This window comes from Poecile atricapillus, chromosome 19 (assembly GCF_030490865.1).
Source record: "Poecile atricapillus isolate bPoeAtr1 chromosome 19, bPoeAtr1.hap1, whole genome shotgun sequence".
NCBI classification, from domain to species: Eukaryota; Metazoa; Chordata; class Aves; order Passeriformes; family Paridae; genus Poecile; species Poecile atricapillus.
The window spans coordinates 4,761,403-4,782,936 of NC_081267.1; the positions used below are offsets into that span (position 1 = coordinate 4,761,403).

Sequence of the window (21,534 nt, forward strand, 5' to 3'; positions counted from 1 at the left end):
GGGCCCCTCGTGGGGAGGCAGCCCAGGGATTTCTGATTGGGTTTGGGCCCCTGGGGTTTCTCCCTTGCTGTGTTCCCAGTGGTCCCTGACCTTGAACTCCACCCTGGTTCTCAAACCCCATCTCCCTGCCTCTGTTTGGGGCTGTCTCTGGATCTGAGTTTGTTCCTGAGCTGAATAAATGTTTTCCTGAGCAGAATCCCATCTCGTTGGTGTCCCATGCCTGTCCCTGGTAACTGTGGCCTCCGTAGACATGATGTTGCAGCCCCAGAAAGCAAGACCCCACAAAATTGAGACCTGCCCCCAGAGCCCCCCAGAATTCCCTAAAATTCACCCAAGTCCCCCAAAATTCCTTTAATTTCCTTAAAATGCCCTTTTTGTCCCCCTCCAGGACCAGGTGCCTTGGCTGGATCTCAGGGACAGCCCCAGGAATTTGGAGGGGGTCTCTCCTCCCCTGCCACTCCCAAAAACCTGCTGCTTTTGGGAAAAAAAATTTCAAAAATTCTTTGGATTCAAGGAGGAGTTCCCCCATTTTTGACACATTTTTTGGGGGTTCTCCCCCAAATTTTATCCTTTTTTGTTTTTTGGTGGTTTTTTTTCCTATTTTTTGGTGGCTTTGGCATTCTTCAAAGTGGGCTTTCTTTGGAGGGGGTTTCCACAATTTTTTTGAGGGGTCCCTCAGTTTCTTCGAGGGGAATCACCCCCTCCCTCAAGTTTTCCTCTGTCCCCCTTTCCCCAAATATGGGTGGGGGTGGTCTTTTTTTTCTTTTTTTTTTTTTATTTTTACCTTTTTATCCCCTCCCTTTTTTCCCCCTCTTTTTATTTATGTGCACTTAATTTGGGGGGGCTGAGGGGCAGGAATTTTGGAGAGGTGTCTCCCAGGGTGCTGGAAAAGTTGGTGGCACTCCCCTCCTCAAAAAAACGGGAAAAATCCTGGGAATTCTGGGATTCCCCTACCCAAAGTGTGAAAAATGTGAAATAAAAAATTTACATTCTCAGCTTTTTGGTGATTTTTTGGGGAAGGAGTTGCAATTTTGGGGGGCTTCTTGGGAGGGGTCACTGGTTTTTTGCAGGGGATCTCCCGAGTTTTGGGGTGGAATATGGGAAATTAGGGGGAATTTGGGGGTTTGGGGGGAAAATTTAGGGTTTTAGGGAGAACTTTGGGTTTCTTAGGGGGAGGATTTGGGGGTTTGGGAAACAAGTTGGGGTTTGGGGGGAAAATTTGGTGGTTTTGGGGGAAATTTGGGGGTCCGGGGAAATTTTGGGGGTTTTGATGAATTCTGGGGTTTTGAGGGGAAATTTGGGTTTGGGAGGGAATTTGGAGTGTTGGGGTGGGATTTTGAGTCTTGGGTGGATTTGGGACTTTGGGGGGAGTATAGGGGTTTTGGGGTTTTTGGGGTGATTTGTGAGGAATTTTGGTATTTTTGTGGAGGAATTTGGTGGTTTTGGGGGGAAATTCAGAGGTCCTGGGGGGGTTCTGATTTTGGGAAGGGGATTTGGGGAGGATTCTTTAGGTTTTGGGGGAATTTCCATTGATGGGGAGGGGTCCTAGTCCCATTGAGAAGGGGCATTTTGGGGAGACCTGAATTTGGGGGGGGGGGGTCTCAGGGAGGATTCCCCATTTTGGGGTGGGGTTTGGGGTGGATTTAGGGGGATTTTCCAGCGATGGGGAGGCATCTTGGGGATGGGATTTGGGGAGGGGTCTCATCAGAGCCCCATCCTGAGCTGGAAGCGGGGGGGATGTTGGGAGTGGAATCTGGGGAGGATCTGGGGGGAGATTTTCCAGCCATGGGGAAGGGTCCCGGTCCTGGGGCAGTTCCTGAATTTGGGGAGCAGTCTGGAATTTGGGGGGGGTCTCATTGGGGCAGCAGGAGGGGCTGGAAGCGGGGCACGGTGATGGCGAAGCCGCTCTCCAGGGGGGCCGTGGGCAGCTCCTCGGGGGGTGCCGGGGGTCGCGGCCGCAGGCGCTGCAGCAGCGAGGTCAGGAACAGGAACAGCTCTGCCCGCGCCAGCGCCTCCCCCAGGCACAGCCACTGCCCTGTGGGGAGGGGGCGTCAGCACCGCCCCACCCCAAAGGGTCGGGGGTCCCAAAAGGGTCGGGGGTCCCAAAAGGGTCTGGGGGATCTCTAAAGGGTCCGAGGGTCCCAAAAGGGGCTGGGAGTCTCCAGAGGGTCTGGGGTCCCAAAGGGGCTGGGAGTCCCAAAAGGGGCTGGGGGTTTCAGGGATTGGGGATCCCAAAAGGGCCGAGGGGATTCCAAAGGGTCTGGGGACTCTGGGGGCTACGAGATCCCAAAAGGGTCTGAGCTCCCAAAAGGGTCTGGGCTACCCCAAAAAGGGTCTGGGGGGTCCCTAAAGGGTCTGGGAGCTTTGGGATTGGGGTCCAAAAATGGTCTGGGGGTTTCAGGGGTGGGGGTCCCAAATGGGTCTGGGGTCCCCACCCCAAGGAATTTTGGGATTCCAAAAGAATGTAGGGCCCCACCGCAAAGGAATTTGGGGATTTTTGGGATTCCAGAAGGATTTAGGACCCCACCCCAAGGATTTATGGGATTTTTGGGGTGCCCACTGGCCGAGAAGGGCACACAGGCCTCGTTGCGCTGGAACTGACCCTGCTCATCCAGGAAGTTCCCAGGGTCAAATTTTGGGGATTTTTGAAGGATTTGGGGTTGTATAGGACCAAGCTCAGCAGGGGGTAAATGTCTGTGTCCTGTGGGGTCAGGTGTGGGGCCAGAAGGGTCATTTGGGGTCAGGTGTGGGGTCAGAGGAGTCCTTTAGAGTAATTTGGGGTTATTTGTGGTAATTTGGGGTCATTGGTGTCATTTGGGGTTACTAGGGTGTAAGAGAAAGTCCAAAGTTTCCCTCATCTGCCTCACAACCATCGCAAGAACAGAGACCGAGACCCTGAAGACCCCAAGGGACTTTGTGCAGGGGTTCTGGCCTGGTTGAGGTGGAAGCTTGCCAGGTGATGGTTTGCAGGTGTGCTTGTTGTGCTGTCAAGGTACACTGCCTTCATTCCTGCTGCTGAGCAGGGACTTGTAAGGAGCGGCCTGTTCTGTACCTTACACCTGCTTCCCAGAGCAAGGGGTGTCATCACAACAGCCGAGGAATTTCCCCACCTCTTGGCCAGCTCCCCCTTGCTTTGAAACAGACTGTAAAAATGACTTTTCCAAGTTACTTTCTTCAAGAGAGATCTCCCCATGGAAGAAGACACCAGCGACCCTGTCTCGTCTGTTGGTAGCTATAACCCCCTCTTTTCTCTCTTGACATTGGCTCTTTACCCCTCTCTCTCCCTCTCTCTCTCTCTCTCATCTATCACGTAACCCTTGTTGCTGGCACTAAAATAAAGGTGCATTAGTGCTGTTGTGATTTAAACTGAAATCCCCTGGTGTCCTATTTGCACTCTGAGATCAAACGAACCTCTCACAACTTCCACTTGTGTTAGGGGATTGTGACACTCGGCAGCGGGGTGACCCAAGGTGCAGCTTAGAGCAAATGCTCCACGGCACAAGGATATTGGTAGGCACATGATGGAGACAAGGATGAGGAGGAGATCTCCAGTATGGGTTCCAAAGGCTTTTACTCGGCAAAAATGTATACTCTGCTCAGTTTTGGGAGCTTGTCTTACAGCAGCTAGAGAAACTTGCTTTAAGCAAAAAGGTGAGGAAAGAACTAGAATGGACTCTTTTCAAAACCTAGTTGAAATTTTGCAAAAACAATTAGATGAAGAAAGGAATGAGATCCATCTGTAGCCAGTGGCCCAAAGAGAGGAATGGGTTAAAAATTCAAAGAATGCTTACTCACCAAAGAAACAGTGGAGAGGGAAACCCTTCTCATTAATCAAATTTACCCTCAGAAAGAACTAACTGATGAAAAATTGTGGGGAGCACTGCTGTCCTAGCTTGAAACCTTTAATTCAAACAGAATATAATCATATCAATGATGAAGATCTTGATTTGCATACAACCACTAAAGAAATCCCGTACACTGCTGCTGAATTGGCTGAGCTGAAAAAGGAGCACGGGCGTCTCCCTCACGAGTCAGAGACAGAACACATACTGCATCTCTCACCGGAGGAGATCAGATTTGACTGACAGAACAAGAAGCCAGTGGGTACTGGGGACATGGGGTCTTCTCAACAGCAGGAGACAGATGTAACCCGTGGTCCCTAACTCAGCACGCAGCTCATTGGGCAGCAGGGCTTAATCCATTGGAAAGGGGAGACCCTGTAGCTATAGTTGGTACTCCTGACCAACTACTGGAAGACATGCACAAAGCTGCCTGCTTGCAAATGATACATGACAGAAAATTAACTACTGGCTATGAATCACCAATGCAATTACCTGTGAAATGATGACCCCTTTAATTTGAGCCCTTCCAGAATCACATAAACCTACAGCAATTTTCCTTCAAAAAACCATAGCAGCTAGAACTCCTGTTGTTGGCACTAAAATAAAAGTGCACTATTGCTGTGATTTAAACTGAAATCCCTTTGTGTCCTTTTGCACTGTGAGATCAAACGAATCTCTCATGACTCCCGCCGGTGTTAGCGGATCATGACAGAGCCCTCAGCAATCCAGGCAGCAACACAGGCAGGAGGACACAGAGGGCACTTCCTGGCTGGGACAGGGCTTGTGGCTTCAGCAGAACCACCAAAGGCCAAGGGGTTTCTGGCCATTTTCCCTGCACCACTGCATGCCTGGGCAGCTTGCAGAGCACAAGCCCCCTTTTCCCTCTCTTCCCCTATGCCCCACACACCCTGGGCAGCAAAAGAAAGCTCCTGGGAGTCTGTCTATTATAACATATCCTATATTATTTACATCCTAAAGCAAAACAAAAAAGAAAAGAACAATCTTTGAAGGAAAAAAAGTCCCTGCTGTCTGCTCATGTGGCCCCAGCAGACACAGCCTCCCAGATCAGCTCTCTGCAGAGCTCCAGCAGCGCAGCCAGCTGAGGCCCGACAGACGAGGCCGTGACCTCCATGCCCTGCGGAGCTGATCTCGCAGCCTCTGGAAGGTGGAAATAGGAGCGTGGTCTCCTGCCCTGAGAAGGCACAAAGTCTGAAGTGCCAGGCTTCCAACCTCCAGGCTGCTGTCACATGCTGTGTCTTCAAGGGCTGGAAGAGAGACGGACAGAGCCACGGTCAGATCCCAGACCTGCGGGGGCCCACAGAGAGCCCCCTGCCAGGGCCATCCCAGCCGGCTCTTGCCATGGCCAGCAGGGAGCAGGGACCGAGGGGATCAGCCCGAAGCTGTGACCACGAATGCCCCACGTGCCCCTGAAATCTCGGTGTGCTCTGCCCACACCGCCCCTCATCCACACAGGGAGCAGAGCCCTCCACAGCCAGGCCAGGGCTTGCAGCTCCCCCCGACAGCCCCGCTGACAGCCCGCTGCCCTCACTCACCCTCACAAATGAGCAGCATCTCTTTCTTCTGCCCCCTCAGGTGCTCCCCGGCCATCCCTGGGAACACAGAGCCTGTCAGGGCCCCGGCGGCACAGCTCCCTGCCAGCGGCGCTGCCAGCCCTGTGGCCACACGCCCTCCCGCCCCGGCAGGGCTCAGCCCGGGCCCTTGCCGCATCCTGACTCAGCCCAAGGGCACGGCTGCCAGAGGCCGGCAGCAGCCCCGAGGGCAGCCGGGGCTCCAGGGCGCCGGGCCCGGGTGCCGCTGCCGGGGCAGCAGCCGGGGCCGGGGCCGAGCTGCGGCGGGGCGGGGAGGGAGCCCGGGTTCGTGGCTCACCGATGAACCTGATGGCCGCCTCTCGCAGGGGCTCCTGTGGGCTCTGCAGGTACGGCAGGGCCCGGCGCAGCTGCTCGGCCGCTCGGTTCCTGTCCTGTGCCAGCTGGAGAGAGCGGCAGGAGGGAAGGGTTGGTGCGGGCTCTGCCCCTCGGCCGGGCACTGCCTGCGGCCAGCCCCGGCCTCCCGTGCCCGCCCAGCCCTGAGGCCCGGCCAGCAGCCGCTGGCGCCGGGCTCTGGAGGGGGCAGAGGGCCGGCTGCTGCCCGGGGAGCCGCGGTGCCGCCCTGCCCCGCAGCCCCAGTGGGCCAGGGCTCCATCGGCACCCAGCTCGGGGCCACAGGAGCCTGGAGAAGAAGCCGTGCTGCTCCCGGGTGCAGCACCGGGCAGGGGCGCAGCTGCCAGCCCCACACACTGGGCACCGGGGACAGGGAGCTTCTCCACGCTGAGGCTGGGCCGTCCAGGCCGTCCTTACCAGGCCTTCGCTGAACTTCCAGAGTTTCTTATCCAGCTGCAGCATCTGTTCAATATCTCTCCTCTTCAGGAATCTGGCTGAAGAATGCAGCGTTTCCTGGGACACCTGGAGAGCAGCAGAGACTGGAGATGGCCCCACAAGGCCAGGCACAGGACCCGCATTCGTGTGCCAAGGCCTGGAGGTGCCAGGGCAGGAGGCAGCCGAGCCCTCTCCCAGGGTGCCACCGGCAGCCCAGGTGTCCTCACCTCTGCCACATGCTGGTTCTGCTCATGGCAGTGGAAGAAGAGTGGGAGCAGGCTCTGGCGCACGTGTGACTTCAGGGCCTTTCTTCCCTCTTCCATTAATAAATCTATCATCTTTTTAAATACAAACATGGAGCACAGCTGCACCTGGCTATCATCCTGTATGAAAGGAAGGAAAAAAGACTTCAGCACTGGGTGCTTCGGGCCGCCTTTGGTCTGGCCTGTGAATACACAGGGCACAAAGTGTCTGGGCAGCACCCAGTGGCTGTGGCTGAGGGCACAGAACCTTACATTGTCAAACAGTGGCAGGAGCACCTCAGCCAGCTGCCGGGCTATGGGGATGGCTATCAGGGCACTATTATACAGGAACAAATATTTGAGTAGAACCATGGTCATCCTGACCACGTCACTATCATTTTCCTGCAGGAGCTCCGGCAGGTTTTCAGTCAGGCTCCACATTTTCTTGGCCTGTGGGGAAGAGAAGTCTGTGAAACCCCACCCTGCTGCTGCAGGGCCCAGAGGCCAAAGGCTGGTCCTAAAGCACTCGGGCAGCTGAGCCAGGAGGCAGGAGAGCTGGGAGCAGCTGCCTCAGTGTCTGAAGCTCAGCTAAGCCCAGGGACTGCGTTCCCCGTCCCTACGTTGCCCGCATGGCTTCAGCCATTGCCCCCTTCTCACCATCAGGGGATTCTTGCCAAGCACTAGGAGGCCTCTGAGTGCCAAGCGTTGCCTCTCCCTGCACTCGCTCTGCAGATGGTTTGACAGGATGTCCAGGATGCTGTCACTGCATTCAGTCAAGTCCAGGCACTCCAGGACCTGAAAGGCACAGGGCAGTGACAGGGGAGCTGGCTGGCAGGAGACCGGAACCACACAGAGCTGGGCCCTGGCAGCAGCACAGAGCACGGGCAGCCAAATCCCAGGCAGCTGCAGCTGTGAGAGGGCAGAGAGCTGGAAAGCAGCTGGTCTTCAGGCTCACCTCTACAAGGAATGCCAGGGCAGCAAAATCCCAGAATGGCATCTCTTTGCTGAGCAGGCTGAGCAGGTAGAATGCTACCCCAGAGCACAAGTGTACAGATGAAGAGCACATTTCTCTGAATGGAGGAAAAATGAAGCAAAACTCTGAGCCAGCAGCAGTAAAGCTCTCCCAGGAATGACTCACAGAGGGCTGATCTTTCCCCACCAGCCTGCAAGGGGACGTGGGCCCTTGGGGAGGTGCAGCTCTGGGGCACCCTCCTCTCCCAGCCTTTTGAAGTCTCCTTGGTTGTTCCTTGGTGCCCACAACCACTGGGATGGTGTGGGTCACCTGGACACACAGGGCACAAATGCCAGAGGCAGTGGGGAGAAGGGGGTCTCACCTGGCCAGCAGACCCACGGCATAGTGGTGGGTGTCAGCACAGAGCAGCGTGTCCCAGCCACACTTGCGTTCCACTTCCAGAACCACATGGTCACACCGGAGAAGGCAGAGCAGGGACTTCAGGGTCTGCACTGCAAACCTGTGTGCACAGCAAGGCCCACGTCACGCTGGGAGCACGGGCTCCTGCCATGGGGACATGGCAGGGACAGGAGGACTGGGATGGAGCACCTGCTGGGGCTGGTGGCAAGGCCGTGTTGCTTCTGGCATCTCTTCCAGAAGGTATCAACTTCCTCTGGCATATCCAAAGTGCTGAAGAACACTTGGAAGAGCAGATGCACAAAGAGGTGGGGGAAATACCCATTCACTACACGTGGGACACAGGGCACCTGAAGGAACTTCCACATCACCACAGTTGCCTGCAGAGGACAAAGCACCCTGAGACAGCGCTCAGTGCCGAGGTGTCTCTGTGGCAGGGCCTGAGCGTGGCAGGGAGAGGCTGGGGGAGACACAGGGGGAGCATCGGGCCTGGTGCCCCTGAAGCTGCCCCTAGGCCAGGTTTGAGCCCAGTGCCTGAGGCAGGGAGATGCAGTGGGGGAAGGAGGAAACAGAGCTGCTGAAGACACGGCTGGCCATGGGGTGAGCAAAGGCCAGTTGCAGAAACTCACAGCCAGGGCAAAGACACCCGTGTTGTCCCCATCGGAGGTGCACGTGCTGTGCTCTGGCCAGTTCCCCAGCACATCCAGGAGTATCTGCACCACTGGCTCCACAGTCCTGCTCGAGCACATGATCGTCTTCCACATGGTCATGGCAGCTCTGTGGGGTGACAGCTCTGTCTCACGGGGGTCTCAGACACATCCCCGTGGCCTGGGCAGCAGTGGGGGGGGGGAACTGGCTGCCAGCTCTGCCTCTGCCCGCTGCCCCTCACCAGCAGCAGCACCCAGGCAGCCCAGCCCTGTGGGGACAGGGCCCTGAGGGGGCATGGCATGGCAGCAGGCTCAGGGGCTGATGTAGCAGGGCTGGGAAAGGGAGCAGCCAGAGGGCCCTGGAACTCTCTGTTGGTCAGACACCTGGGCCAGGCTGTTCAGGGTGATGGGCTAGGGAGCCCTGAGCCCTCTGGGCACGTGGGCCCCGTACCTGTCACACGTTGGGGCCACACGCAGGAGAGCAATGACCACATCAGCAGGCTGTGCCTCAGTCAGATCCAGCAGTGTCCTGCCCAGCCTGTGCTCAGCAGACTCATTGGCCATGAGCCACTGGTGGATGTACCTCACCATGGCAGGCACCTGGAGAAGGCACAGGGAGACTTGGAAAGCTGCCACAGGGAGTCAGGAATGTCCCCAGCTTCCCCAGAGAAGTGCTTCCCTTCTCGCCACACTGCAATGGCCTCAAAGGCTTAGAGTGATCAGCAGGCATGGCTTGGGAGGCCAAGCGATCCCTGGAGGATCAAAGCCTGGCCACAGGCTGCTTACTTGCTCTGGAATGGAAACACCCTCCTCCAAAATCAATTCCAGCATGGCAGCACTGGTGTCGGTGGTGTAGACATCACCGTTTTCCATGGACCCAGTGCCCATGGCACTGGTCTCTTCCTGCCAAATGCACTTGATGAATTTGCAAGTTAGGCAGGAGAAGGAAGGGTGGGAAGAGAGGGATATTGCATGGAGAGCTCCAAGCATGGTGCTGGGCTGAGCAGTGCCAGCAGGCCCAGCCCAGGTAGGGATGGCTGCAGGTACCTGCGCTGTTCTGTGGAAGAGGCCACCGGCAAGGTCCTGCTCTTGTGTCCCGTCCATGGCTGCATCTGTCAAAGAGCAGCCAGAGCTGAGGGGCTGCGGGAGAGGCCGGAGAACACAGCCCAGCCCTGCACTCCCCAGGCAGGGACAGCCCTGGGATGCCCCAGGGGATGGAGTGTGGCCACTGCTGGGGGGGTAGCCCCAGGCCTTCTTCCATCCTTTCTGTGGGCACGTCCCCAGGGGATGGGAAGGGGCGGGAGGGAACAGAAAGGGACAGGACATGATGGGATGGGATGTGGCCAAACTGGCCCAGCTCTGCCACTCACCCTCCTGCAGTGGCTGGAACTCCTGCACCTCTTCAGTCTCCTGTGCTGGGGCAGCTCCAGGGCCGCCTTCTTCCTCCTCCTCCACCCAGGCCAACTTGGGCACTCTTGGGGGTCGCTGCTCCATGGCAGGGACTGGATTTATGGTACTTGCAGGAATGACGGCTCAGAAAAGCTCCGGGTCAGACACAAACGAGAGCGCTGTGCGGGGGCTCCTCACAGCACCGCTCTGGCGCGTCGTGTCCCGTCACGTGCACCGAGCACTGTGGTGTGGCCCTGTCACCGCCAGCTCCTATGTCACCACGTGTCACAAAGGGCCCTTTGACACCCTGTCCATTTCCATCCCATGGTGACCATGTGTCACAAAGGGCCCTTGCACACACTGCCACCCGCCCTGGGGCCACCCCCATCCCCCCCTGAGTGGCCCAGGTTGGAAGGAATCCCTTGCCCAAAGTGTCTAAGACAGCCTGACAGGATCTTTAGGAACAGCTCAAACCATCAGCAAACGCTGCCCTGCTCTGCAGGCTCACGGCAGCAGAAGGAGCCCCCAGGGCTGCCAACGCAGCCACAGCAGGAAGGGAACGGGGCCTTGCACAGAAGCTGGCACGGCCTCCTTAGGACACATCCTGGCTGGTGGCCATTCCAAACCCGCACAGGGTGTGACACAGACAAGGAACATCTGGGCCAAGGCATGAAGAGTCCACTAGAATGTATTTTAGCACATTAGAAAGACTTGGGAGGAATCCCAGAGGGTCATTTTTTGAAGCAAAGTGATCTGATTAAATACTATAACCAATGGTAGGCTTGGTAAAAATTAGAAAGTGGTGAAAATGGATGCCTAATGGAACTTTAAATGATCATCCACTGTTACAGTTGATGTTATTTTTTAAAAAAAGAAGACAAATGAGACCAAGTGATATGTGCAGACACTTTTTTTTACCCTGAAGAATAAACCTGAGTGGCACCAAGAATATGGCTTTGATTTGGACGCCCAGGAGACTTTGGTCCTTCCTTTGGAAAGAGATAACAGGTGGAAAATAAAGAGATGTTGTTCAGCGTGTAGTTTAGGGCAGAGATGTTTGAAATTGGCAAAAAAGCGCGAGGAAGACGCTGTTATAGATGTCCAAGACTCACAGCCGAGTTATTCCAGGCCAGCTCTACCTTCCCCCTCAAGCAACCACTCCTCTCCCTCAATTAAATGAAAGTGAGAATGAGATGAATAATCCTGGTGAGGGGACAAGTGCGGGGATGCCAGTGACAACATGTTCAAGGAATAAAACCAAGAAAGCTTTGCCTTTAGTCACCCCCTTAAGGCAAGAAGTGGGTCCCACAGGAGAAGCTGTGTGGGTGAAGATCCCCTTTTCTACTGGTGACCTGAATAACTGGCAGGAAGAAGTTCATAATTATAGAGAAAACCCTAGCAAAGTGGCAAAAAGATTGAAGTTAATAGTCAAGAACCGAGACCCAGACTGAGGTGATTTCATGACAGCGCTAAGGAAAACAGATAAAAAGTTGGTGATGAAGATGGTCAGAGCACATGTGCAGGGAGAAACTGCTAGTGGAGCCTTACAAGGTACAGTGGACCAGTTGTTTCCTATTGTAAACCCTTTGTTGGGCCCGAATGATGCAAACAACTATGAGATGTTAACTAGATACTGGGAACTGTGGGGGCCAAGGAAGCAGCCAATACTGTAGCCACTCTCCCCTGGAGGAAGAGCCCATAGGACGCTTTCACTTACCACTCTCCCCCAGAGGCTAAAGGCCTCGATGGGGAGCTTTTATTTTTACAGCCACATGTTAAGTGGTTCCCAACATGTTTTCCCCCTGTATGCATATTATTTTTACCCTGTTGGCCCTTCTCCCTTGTTCCGCCCCTGAATCCTCTGACCATTGTCCCTGTTGCTCCACCCCACCCCCTGCTTTTCCTATATAATCCCTGCTCTCACTGAGCCCGGGCCAGTTGTTGTCTCTGGGACCCTTCTGGAGAGAAGAATAAAGACCTCCTTGGAACCCCACACGGTGCCTCCCGTCTCTTTTCTTTGGCAGCACCCGAGGAACAGCGGCCATTCCAAAAGCCCTTTGAAGGGCTCGCAGCTGAATCACGGGGGCAAGGCAAGCGTGCCTGTGCGCCCAGGGGAAGTGCCACAGGAGACGCTTCCCTGGGAAGGTCGCGGCACCCTGACCACCTCCGCTCACTGCGACAAGTGGTGCCCCAACAGGGAGCTCTGACAGCGGTTCCCTGGTTCCCTGGCTCCCGGGAGAAGTGTCTCCTGCAGCACCAGCTGCAGAAAGCAAGTCACTCTCGGGTCTGTCACTTCCCTGAGGAAACCCCCTCGCGTTTTAGCAAGGGCTATCCAAGGGGACACCGGGACCCTCCTAGGACCACCTGGGGAACGAGGAGAAGATCTCCCGAAGGACCAGTTGGTGGGTGACACCATGCCCAGCAGTTTTTGTTCACCCAGTGGAGGTGGAAAAAGCTGCTAAAATTGGGATTTGGCCTTTCTGGGAGGGTTTTGGAGCCAGTTTTATTCCCATGGGGAACAAAATCCTTCCTGGTTTTAACCAATCCCTTTGGAATGCTGCACATGGCTCACCTGGGCTGGGAAAACCTAGAAAAATCCTGGAACACACACCTGAGGGAGGTGTTTGTTAATCCTGGCTCATCCCAGGAACTTCCATTCCTCAATCCGGAAAGGATGGGTTAGGGAGTCCCCCAGTCTGGGAGTGCCTATGACACCTCCTAAAAAAACATGTCCTTGCTTTTCCAAGGAAATGCCTGGATTATTTTCCATAGGAAATTGGGTTAATTAAAGTGCAGGCTTTTCTACCAGCATTCCAGCCCTCGTCATCCTGGCAGTTCCACGAATCTCTCCCAAGCGCAATTCAGAGTGTTGGGATTTCCTGGTCCTGAGCACCAACATCTGCAGTGGCACAGGAAACTCACAGCTCATGGAAACAAATTTTCTCTGTGACTTCAGAGGCCACGACAAACCTGAGTGGTTTCCCTCCCGTCCCCCAGCCCTTCCTGGCCCCAGGGGCTGGTGGCATTTGTGCTCCCTCAGGTTCATCTCCCCACAGCAGCACCATGGGGGTGCTGACGCCTGCTCTGGGCAGTGCAAACAGGGGCTCCTGAGCCAGTGCTGCCGTGTCTGTGCCTGCAAGGATGCGGCACCTCTCTGAGCTGGGGGAGAGGCCAGGGCTGCACAGGGGGGATGTTGTTGGCAGCTCCATGAGGACGCTCTGGGATGCTGCCCTGGGGTGTCCAGCACAGTGGGGATGGATCAGCCCCTGCTCTGCTGCTCCTTCCCATCTCCCCCAGGGACCTTGCAGAGCCCCAGCCATGCTGTTTGCCCCCAGCCTGCCCACGGCCACCCTGGGGCTGCTCACGGGGGTTTTCTGTGCTGAGCTTTGGCCTGGGCGTGTTCTTGAGAGAGCCTGGGCAAGGAGCCTGGAGCCCCCAGGCCCTGCCCTGAGGCGTCAGCGCTGCCCCAGCAGTGCCCATGGCCTGTCCCTGCTGCAGCCCCGGCACTGCCACCTGTTGCTGCTGAAGATGAATAGATCACGCGGACACAGGTCGAGGTGTGGTGAAGGAAAGAGAGAGTTTATTTTTCCTCCCAGGATTTATAGGTTTCTGACCATGGCCAGGGATTGGATGGTCAGGATAACACTTTCTCACTGCACTGGCCATGAGAGATGCCCATCACAAGACGTGTAACAGAAAGAATGTACACATATCTATGTTTACAGTTACTGTCCTGGGAAAGTCTTTAGAAAACTATGTCAGCAAGCTCAGAAGCTGAGTTTTCAGGGCGACAGCCACCCCCAGGGCTGTGCCTGGCTCCGAGAGCACTCAGGCCCTGCAGCAACACCAGGGCCAGGAGGGCAGCGGGGCAGTGGCACGGGAGCAGCACTGGCAACACCAAGTGCTGCTGCTCCTGGGCACAGCTGCTGTGCCAGCACTGATCTGACCCCAGCTCTGCACACAGACACTGCTGCTGCAGCTCCAGAGAAGGGAACACAAGGGGGATCTCTGGAGAAGACTTTGCTGGGAGATCCTTTAATTCCTTTACAGCCACCAAGAGCACAGCCCCTCATTGACACAGCCTGTGTCCACAGGGAAGGTGGAGGGAAACAAAATGAGAAATGGCACCAACAATGACATTTCTTTGCAGACACTATGAGAAAACCAAAAAAATGGAAAAAACCCAACCAAACCAACAAGAAGTATCCAAGATTACTTTTATTACAAGTCATTTACAAGTGATTAAAAATCACTTTATTACAAGTGATTTGCAGGAATTGCCCAGCAGTTTCTGAAATCATCCAGTCATCAGTGTCCACACTGCAGCCTTGAGCTCCTGGTTCCTCAGGCTGTAGATGAGGGGGTTCAGGGCTGGAGGCACCACCGAGTACAGAACTGACACTGTCAGATCCAGGGACGCGGAGGAGATGGAGGGGGGCTTCAAGTAGGCAAATGCTGCAGTGCTGATAAACAAGGAGACCACAACCAGATGAGGGAGGCAGGTGGAAAAGGCTTTGTGCCGTCCCTGCTCAGAGGGGATCCTCAGCACAGCCCTGAAGATCTGCACATAGGAGAAAACAATGAACACAAAACAGCCAAGTGCTAAACAGACACTGACTGCAATGAGCCCAAGTTCCCTGAGGTTTGCGTGTGAACAGGAGAGCTTGAGGATCTGTGGGATTTCACAGAAGAACTGGCCCAGGGCATTGCCCAGGCACAGGGGCAGGGAAAATGTATTGGCTGTGTGCATCAGTGAATAGAGAAAGCCACTGGCCCAGGCAGCTGCTGCCATGTGGGCACAAGCTCTGCTGCCCAGGAGGGTCTCATAGTGCAGGGGTTTGCAGATGGACACGTAGCGGTCGTAGCACATGATGGTCAACAGGGCAAGCTCTGCAGAGATGAAGAACAGAAAGAAAAAGACTTGTGCAGCACATCCTGTGTAGGAGATGTCTCTGGTGTCCCAGAGGGAATTGTGCATGGCTTTGGGCACAGTGGTGTAGATGGAGCCCAGCTCAGTGAGGGCCAGGTTGAGCAGGAAGAAGAACATGGGGCTGTGCAGGTGGTGGCTGCAGGCTACGGCGCTGATGATGAGGCCGTTGCCCAGGAGGGCAGCCAGGGAGATGCCCAGGAAGAGGCAGAAGTGCAGGAGCTGCAGCTGCCGCGTGTCTCCCAATGCCAGCAGGAGGAAGTGGCTGATGGAGCTGCTGTTGGACATTTCTTCACTCTGGCCATGGAGTTCTGTTGAAGGAGGAGACAGTGACAAGTCAGGAGAGACTTTGCTGTATAATGACCAAGTCCCTTCTCCCAGCCCTCCTCCTGCTGCTCTGTGCCACCCCATTTTCCTTTTCTCAGAGCCCTTCCTTCAGTCCCGTGCCTGGAGCTCTGCTGGGATCTGGCCCCGTTGCCGTGATGAGAAGGGGCTCTGCCCATGGACATTGAGGAGTCAGCTCTGCTCTGCAGCAGTGGGGTCATGGGAACGGGGTCAGGGGCCAGTCCTGGGGTTGGACTGCATCATCCCAAACTGCTCCTGAGGCAGAGGAGCTTGGCAGCATCTCCTGTCCCAGGGCTCAAGAATGGTGATGGCCAAAGGCAGTTTGTTAGGGTTTCCTGCTGTGCCCAGGGAGATCAGAGAGAAATGTGCAATGCAGGAGCATTGGCTGTAACTCAGTGGAGGGTGAGGGGAGCTACTCTGTTGCTCCATCTGTCCCCAGCTGCCCTTTCTGAGACTGAAGGCAGGCACTGTGTTTCCCTGGAAATCAGCCTGGCACAGCTGAGTGCAGAGGGACCCACAGCAGAGCAAACTGGTTCAGCATTTCTCAGAGTCTCAGCCCCACTCCTGGCCAAGGACACTCCTGTCCCCAGTGTCCCCTGGAGACAGCTCACAGCTTGGGTGGCATCCCAAGGACACACCAAGGGTCCTGTCCATGGCACTGCTGGAGGAGAGTTGGGTCATTCCCAGCCTCCCAGCCTGCCCTGCCCAGAGCTCCCCAGGGCAGAGGGAGCTGGGACATCCCATTGTTGTGCCCAGCCTGCACAGGAGGAGTTCAAGGGCTGGGCCTGCCCCTGCACCTGGAGCTGCCATTCCCAGAGAGCTGTCAGCAATGCCAGGAGCTCTTGGGCAAGGCAAGGAGAGAGAGCCAGGCCCTGAGGAAAAGCCTTTCCTTGCCCAGACCTGCCCAGCCCCTGCCAGGCAGCACCAGTGCAGGACAGTCACCCTCAGGCGTTTGCATTGAGACATTTGCTGTGTCTTGGCATGGGGATCTGTAAAAAAGTAATCATGGAATAGTTAGGTTGGGAAAAGACTTTAAACATCCCAGCAGAGCTTTGTGGCACTTTCCCCCCACTGCCTGCCCAGGGCTCTGCTGCCTGGAGCTGTCCCTGCCAGCAGCTGCTGCCCTGTGCCCAGGGCTGGTCCCTGCCAGTGCTGCCCCAGCCCAGCCCAGCCCTGGGTGCTCAGCTCTGCCCTGCAGAGCCCTCCCAGCTCAGGGCACTGCCCAGGGGCAGCTCTGGCTCTGCAGGCTGTGATGGGAATGTCAGAGCAACCTTGAGGAGGCTGGAACAGAGACACTGATGCTGCCTGTAAGAGGCCCTGTGCTGATTTCTGTCAGTGCCTGGTTTGTTAAGATCTGAGAATTTTTTTTTTATTTATCTCAAGCTGTCATCAGAGGTTGAATAGAGAAATTAAATGAGAGATGAATATCAATGTGCAGTTTCCCATCCAGGCAACCCAGAGCACTAGATTAAAAAAGCAGAATCTTCCCTTTTATGCAGCCCCTGACTTGCCATGCTCCCTGTGTAATTTACTTGGTGCAGTTCATGGGTAGAATTGCTGAAAGCACATCAGGAATCTTCTGTGAACCTACTGATCACTAAAAGTAACAGTTGAGATGTCTCAGGCACTTGTCAAAATTTGTAATACCTTTAATATTTATCCACCCCTCCCTGCCATTCTCCAGTAGTAGGAAACTGAATACAAAGTCTTAGGAAATGTCCTCATTTTTATCAAAATCCTTGTCTTGGAAATATTCTATAACTGATCAGAAACACTCAGCATGTCAGAACTTCATGAGCATTCACCTCCCCTCCACCACAAATACTCAGAGCTGTACTCACAGAGTCTGTAGGCACTGGCATGTTCCAGCTTGAGGAGATGCCTCCAGGAGCTGCAGCTGCATTGTCCTGCAGCCAGAGGCTTCCTGTGTCAAGGGCTGGCAGTGATTCTGCCCCAGGCACTTCTCAGCACCTTCCCAGCCCTGACTGATTGAAGCTCTCTGTGCCTCTGGGCTGTGCCCAGGGTGGCTGCAGGCAGTGCCCCAGCCCTGCTGGGCTGGCAGAAGAGCTGCTCAGCAAGAGAAATGTGCTTTTGAAGCTCTTCTTGGTTTCCAGGAGCTGCCTCTGTGCCAGGAGTCTGGCCCAGCTCAGCAGCACAGACACAGCAGCAGGACTTTAATGAGCCTCTTGGGGCTTTGTGCTGAGGCCCTGAACATCAGTCCCTGAGAGGGAGGAGAAGAAAGCTCTCAAGAACTCCAAGTCAGAATGGAACTCCAAAGTTTCTTTTCATTTAAATGGGTCCCACTGAGGGACATGACTGACAAAGTGTCCCCAGGCCCCAGGCAGAGCAGAGAACTGGAGGCACTGATGACAGGTGGGGACAAAGAGAAGCCAAGTCTTGGTGCCCTGGGCCACAACAGCCAATGCTGTGCCAGCAAGGGCTGTGAGGAGACACCTTGTCCTGAGCCCTGGGGCCTCCTGGCACAGCCCCAGCAAGGCTGGCCACTGTCACCCCCTTGGCCTGCCCTCAGCATCCCCCCTAGCCCACATGCCAGTGGCCTCAGGGATCTGCTGGAAGGAGTCCCTGGGGAGCCTTGCTCAGGAATGGCCCTGGGGGGCTCCTTCATGCTCCCAGGGACTGCAGCTTTTTCAAAGGACTTTGGCTTTTGCCTTGGAGTCTCTGAGAGCTTTGTGCAATCCTGGCCTCCAATTATCTGCTGTAATTAGTCCCTTGAGAGGCTTTGTCAGGAACAACACTCAGTGGGCTCATTAATTCTTCAAGGTACTTCAGGTTCTTAAGGTACTTTCCTTTTTCCTTCCCACCCTGAGTCTCTGAGAAGTTTGTGCAATCATGGCCCCAATTATCTGCTTTAACGAGTCCCTTGGGAGCTTTGCATTGACACTCAGTGAGGCTCATCAATACTTTGAGATACTCAGGGGTTTTCAGCTACTTTGGATTTTCCTTCCCACACTGAGTCTCTGAGAGGTTTTTGTGCAATCCTGGCCTCCAGTTCTCTCCTCCAAGGAGTTCATGAGGAGCCTGTGTTGGGGATGGACCTCAGTGGCACCCATTAATGTCTCAAGACACTTTGGGTGTTTTCCTCTGACTTGGACTCCTGGAAAGGTTTGTGCAATCTCCTCTCAGGCCCTGAGGTTCAAGGGCTCAGCTCCAAATGCACCACGGGGCTCATTAGGATCAAGCAAATCCTAACAAACCATGGCTGTGCCTTGATTTCCCTCTGGTCTGGTGCAGTTCTTAGGAAAGTTTCCTACAATAGTTATGGAGAAATAGTTCAAAGAGCTTCTAAGAAATATCTGTTCCTATATTAAAGGTGTCTTTTATTCCTGTTCTCTTTAGAGCAGAGATGATTGCAGCATTCAGTGATGGATATTGATCCAAGGTCTCTCCTAAGGAGGTCTGGCCAGGGCAGAGAAGCTGTGCCTTGAGGTCTGACCCAGTGGGGACAACCTTGCTCCACATTCCCCAGCCCCATCCTGTCTCTCCTCACTCACCTGGGACCTGCTTTGCTCAGAGAACTGGCTGCACTCAGGCAAAGAGGGGTTTTCCTTCTTGTATTTTAGCAATCTAAAACTGCTGAGTTTCCCCATGGAAAACAGACACCCTCCTCAAGTGTGTGCTAAGGCCAAGGTGCCACCAAGGAGGTTCCCCTTCCCCAAGGCAGAACCACACAAGGAATGTTTCAGACACACAGGAGTTCTACAATAAACACAAATGCAGAGTTGGCTGAAGGCAGAATTAGAGCAGCTGCTGAAGGACAGAGAAGCTTTGAACTCCTTGCAGCTGAAAGCACCAAGTGGGTTGTTGGGAGGTGTGTGAGTGAGCCAAGAGTGAGGGAAGGGAAATGCAGAGAGCCCTGGAAGTGTTTCTGTGCAGACAGGCTGCTGCAAGGGCAGCGTTGGACTTCTCTGGGGGAAACTGTGAGGGAGGTTGGGGCAGAGTGACCTGCCCAGTGACCTGGAGATGTCACACAGCCACCTGGCATGTCACAGCCCACTCAGTGATGTCACACAACCTGCCCCAGGATGTCACACCACCTTTCTGTGATGTCACATCTCTTCCTATATGCCACAAAACCACCTCATGACGTCACACAGCCTCCTGTGATGTCACAGAGTAACATTTGATGCCATAGTTCACTCTGTGATGTCACAGTTGGAACTGTGATGTCATACAATCTGTCCTCAGATGTCAGTTGCCAATTATATGATGTCACTGCTCACTCTAGGATTTCATATCACAACCACGTGGTGTCACAGTCTGCTCAGTGATGTCACAACCCTCTCTGTGTTGTTGTACATCTAACCTCTGGTGTCACAGTCCTCTCTGTGATGTCACAGCCCACTAAGTGATATCACCCAGCCCACACTGTGACATCACACCCTGCTTTCTGATGTCACACAGTCCCCTCTATGATGCTGTAGCTGCTCAGTGACCTCACACAACAAACTGTGATGTCACAGCCCCAGCTGTGACCTCACACAACAAACTCGGAGCTGTCACACAGCCCCTTTCTGACATCACAGCTGCTCTGGGGCTCCAGGACACAGCCACAGAGGTGCTGCTGTGACACAGCCCCCTCTGGGACATCCCACAGCCCCTGCCAGTGCTGAGCCCCTGGGAGCTCTGTCTGGGCCTGCTGGTGTCCCTGAGCTGCCCTGGCAGGGCCCCAGCCCTGCTGGGCTGTGCTCAGGAGCTGCTCCTGGCCAGAGCTGTCTCTCTGCAGCGCTGCCCTTGCCAGGAGCTGCCTCTGGGCCAGGAGCCCGGCCCAGCTCAGCAGCACAGACACAGCACCAGCACTTTCATCACCCTCTCGGGCCTTTGGGGCTCTTGGCATCACACTCAGTCCCTCAGAGTGTGCTCCAGAAACTTCTCAAGAACTCAAACACAGGCAGAAACACTGAAGTTTCTTGTAGTTGAAATGAGAGACACGAGTGAGAAAGCGTCCCCAGGTTCCAGGCAGAGCAGAAGACTGGAGGCCCTGATGGCAGCTGGGGACAAGCAAGGGAAAGGTGTCTGTGGTGCTGAGCAAAGCTGGATGTGTTTCAGGAATGCCAAGGGCCAAGGGCTGAGCCCCAGCCCCTGGCAAGGCAGATGCTGTCCCTCCCTCATTGCTCAGGGCTCTTCCCGGGGCACTGGCATGTGGGGATGTGCAATGCCAAGGGCAGCACCATGGGGCAGCCCCTGCCAGGCTGCTGAGCAGGGACAAGGAGGCAATGAGGCCCCAGGGCTGCCAGGGTCACTTGTCCCCTGCTGGCCTCAGGCCCAGGGCCAGCAGCCATGGCCAAAGGACTGCACAAGTTGCCTCTGGCAGGACCTTGCAGCTTCACAGCCCAGAGCCCTCAGCTCTTATGTTGCTTATGTGATGAGGCCTCCAAACCTGATCCTGAGAGATTTTTAGGGTCCTCTCCATGGTCTGTGAAAATGGAAACACTGGTCAAAGTTATTTTCTCACAAATCTTGCAGTGACAGAACAAGGATGAATATCTTTAAAGTGAACTAGAGTGGATTTGGTTGTTTTTAGAAGGAGGAAATATTGTACAATCAGAGTGGCACAAAACTGCAACTGCTTTTGCAGACAAATGTATGCCTCATACCAGGATTGCTCCAAGAGCAGGATCTCTGTGCAACCTGACACAGTGAAAGCCCCTCCCCTCCCCAAGGATGGAATTCCTGTTGTGTGGGTTCTCTGATGTGCTGGGTGACCTCACAGTGCTCCAGGCCAGAATGTCTGCTGAGGGCCAGCCAGGCTGCTGCAGTGGCACTGACCTCACAGCCATCACCACTGCAGCCATGTCCCCAGGGCCTGGCTCTCCCCTTTCCTCTGTCCCTGCCTTGTCTCTGCTGCCATGAAGAGTTGTTTCATTATTATCTTATCCCCAGGGTGCTGGGGCCAATTGCTTCCCAGTCAGGCTCCTGGAGCAGCAGTGGCTTTTCAGAGCCCAGCCAGAAATGAGCCCTGAAGCAGCAGCTCTGCAGTGCTGGCCACCAGGCCGGGGTGCCAAGGGAGCCTTCTGGCCATGGCCTGGAAGCAGCTGCTGCTGCCAAGGTGCCTTTGGTGCCTCAGGCTGTCCCTGGCACAGCTCCCAGCATGGCACTCTGCACTTGTGCCCGAGCCCTTCCCTGGGTTGGGGCTGGCCTGGGGCTTTTCCTGCAGCAGGATCTGCCCTGGCCATGGCACAGGAAAGGCAGTTCCTGTTGGAGCAGGAGGCTGCGCCTGGAATGGGCTCAAACAACTCCATCAAGGCCCTGTTCACTTCAAAATTGCTTCCTAGAGCACTATAGTCTAATAATTGTTATAGCTCCTTTACTGTTGAGTAAAGAACTCTTTTTCTTTATTTACTCTGTGGTGTAAATAAATCTGTCTAATCATCTTCAGA

General features: G+C 55.0%; 2 protein-coding genes across 2 annotated transcripts in view; one reads left to right on the top strand and one right to left on the bottom strand.

The window, feature by feature from the left end:
• Window positions 1-21,534, top strand: part of LOC131586330 (uncharacterized) — a gene marked incomplete at its 3' end in the record, with an annotated part of 381,810 nt that overhangs the window by 269,602 nt on the left and 90,674 nt on the right. The window lies entirely within an intron of this gene.
• On the bottom strand, window positions 14,162-15,079 carry LOC131586224 (olfactory receptor 14J1-like). Its single transcript, XM_058853121.1, has one exon. The coding sequence runs from the start codon at window positions 15,077-15,079 to the stop codon at window positions 14,162-14,164; it is 918 nt and encodes a 305-aa protein (XP_058709104.1).

What these genes read in the sequence shown, in the direction of transcription:
- LOC131586224 (XM_058853121.1), bottom strand. Translation starts at nt 15,079, where the DNA reads ATGTCCAACAGCAGCTCCATCAGCCACTTCCTCCTGCTGGCATTGGGA.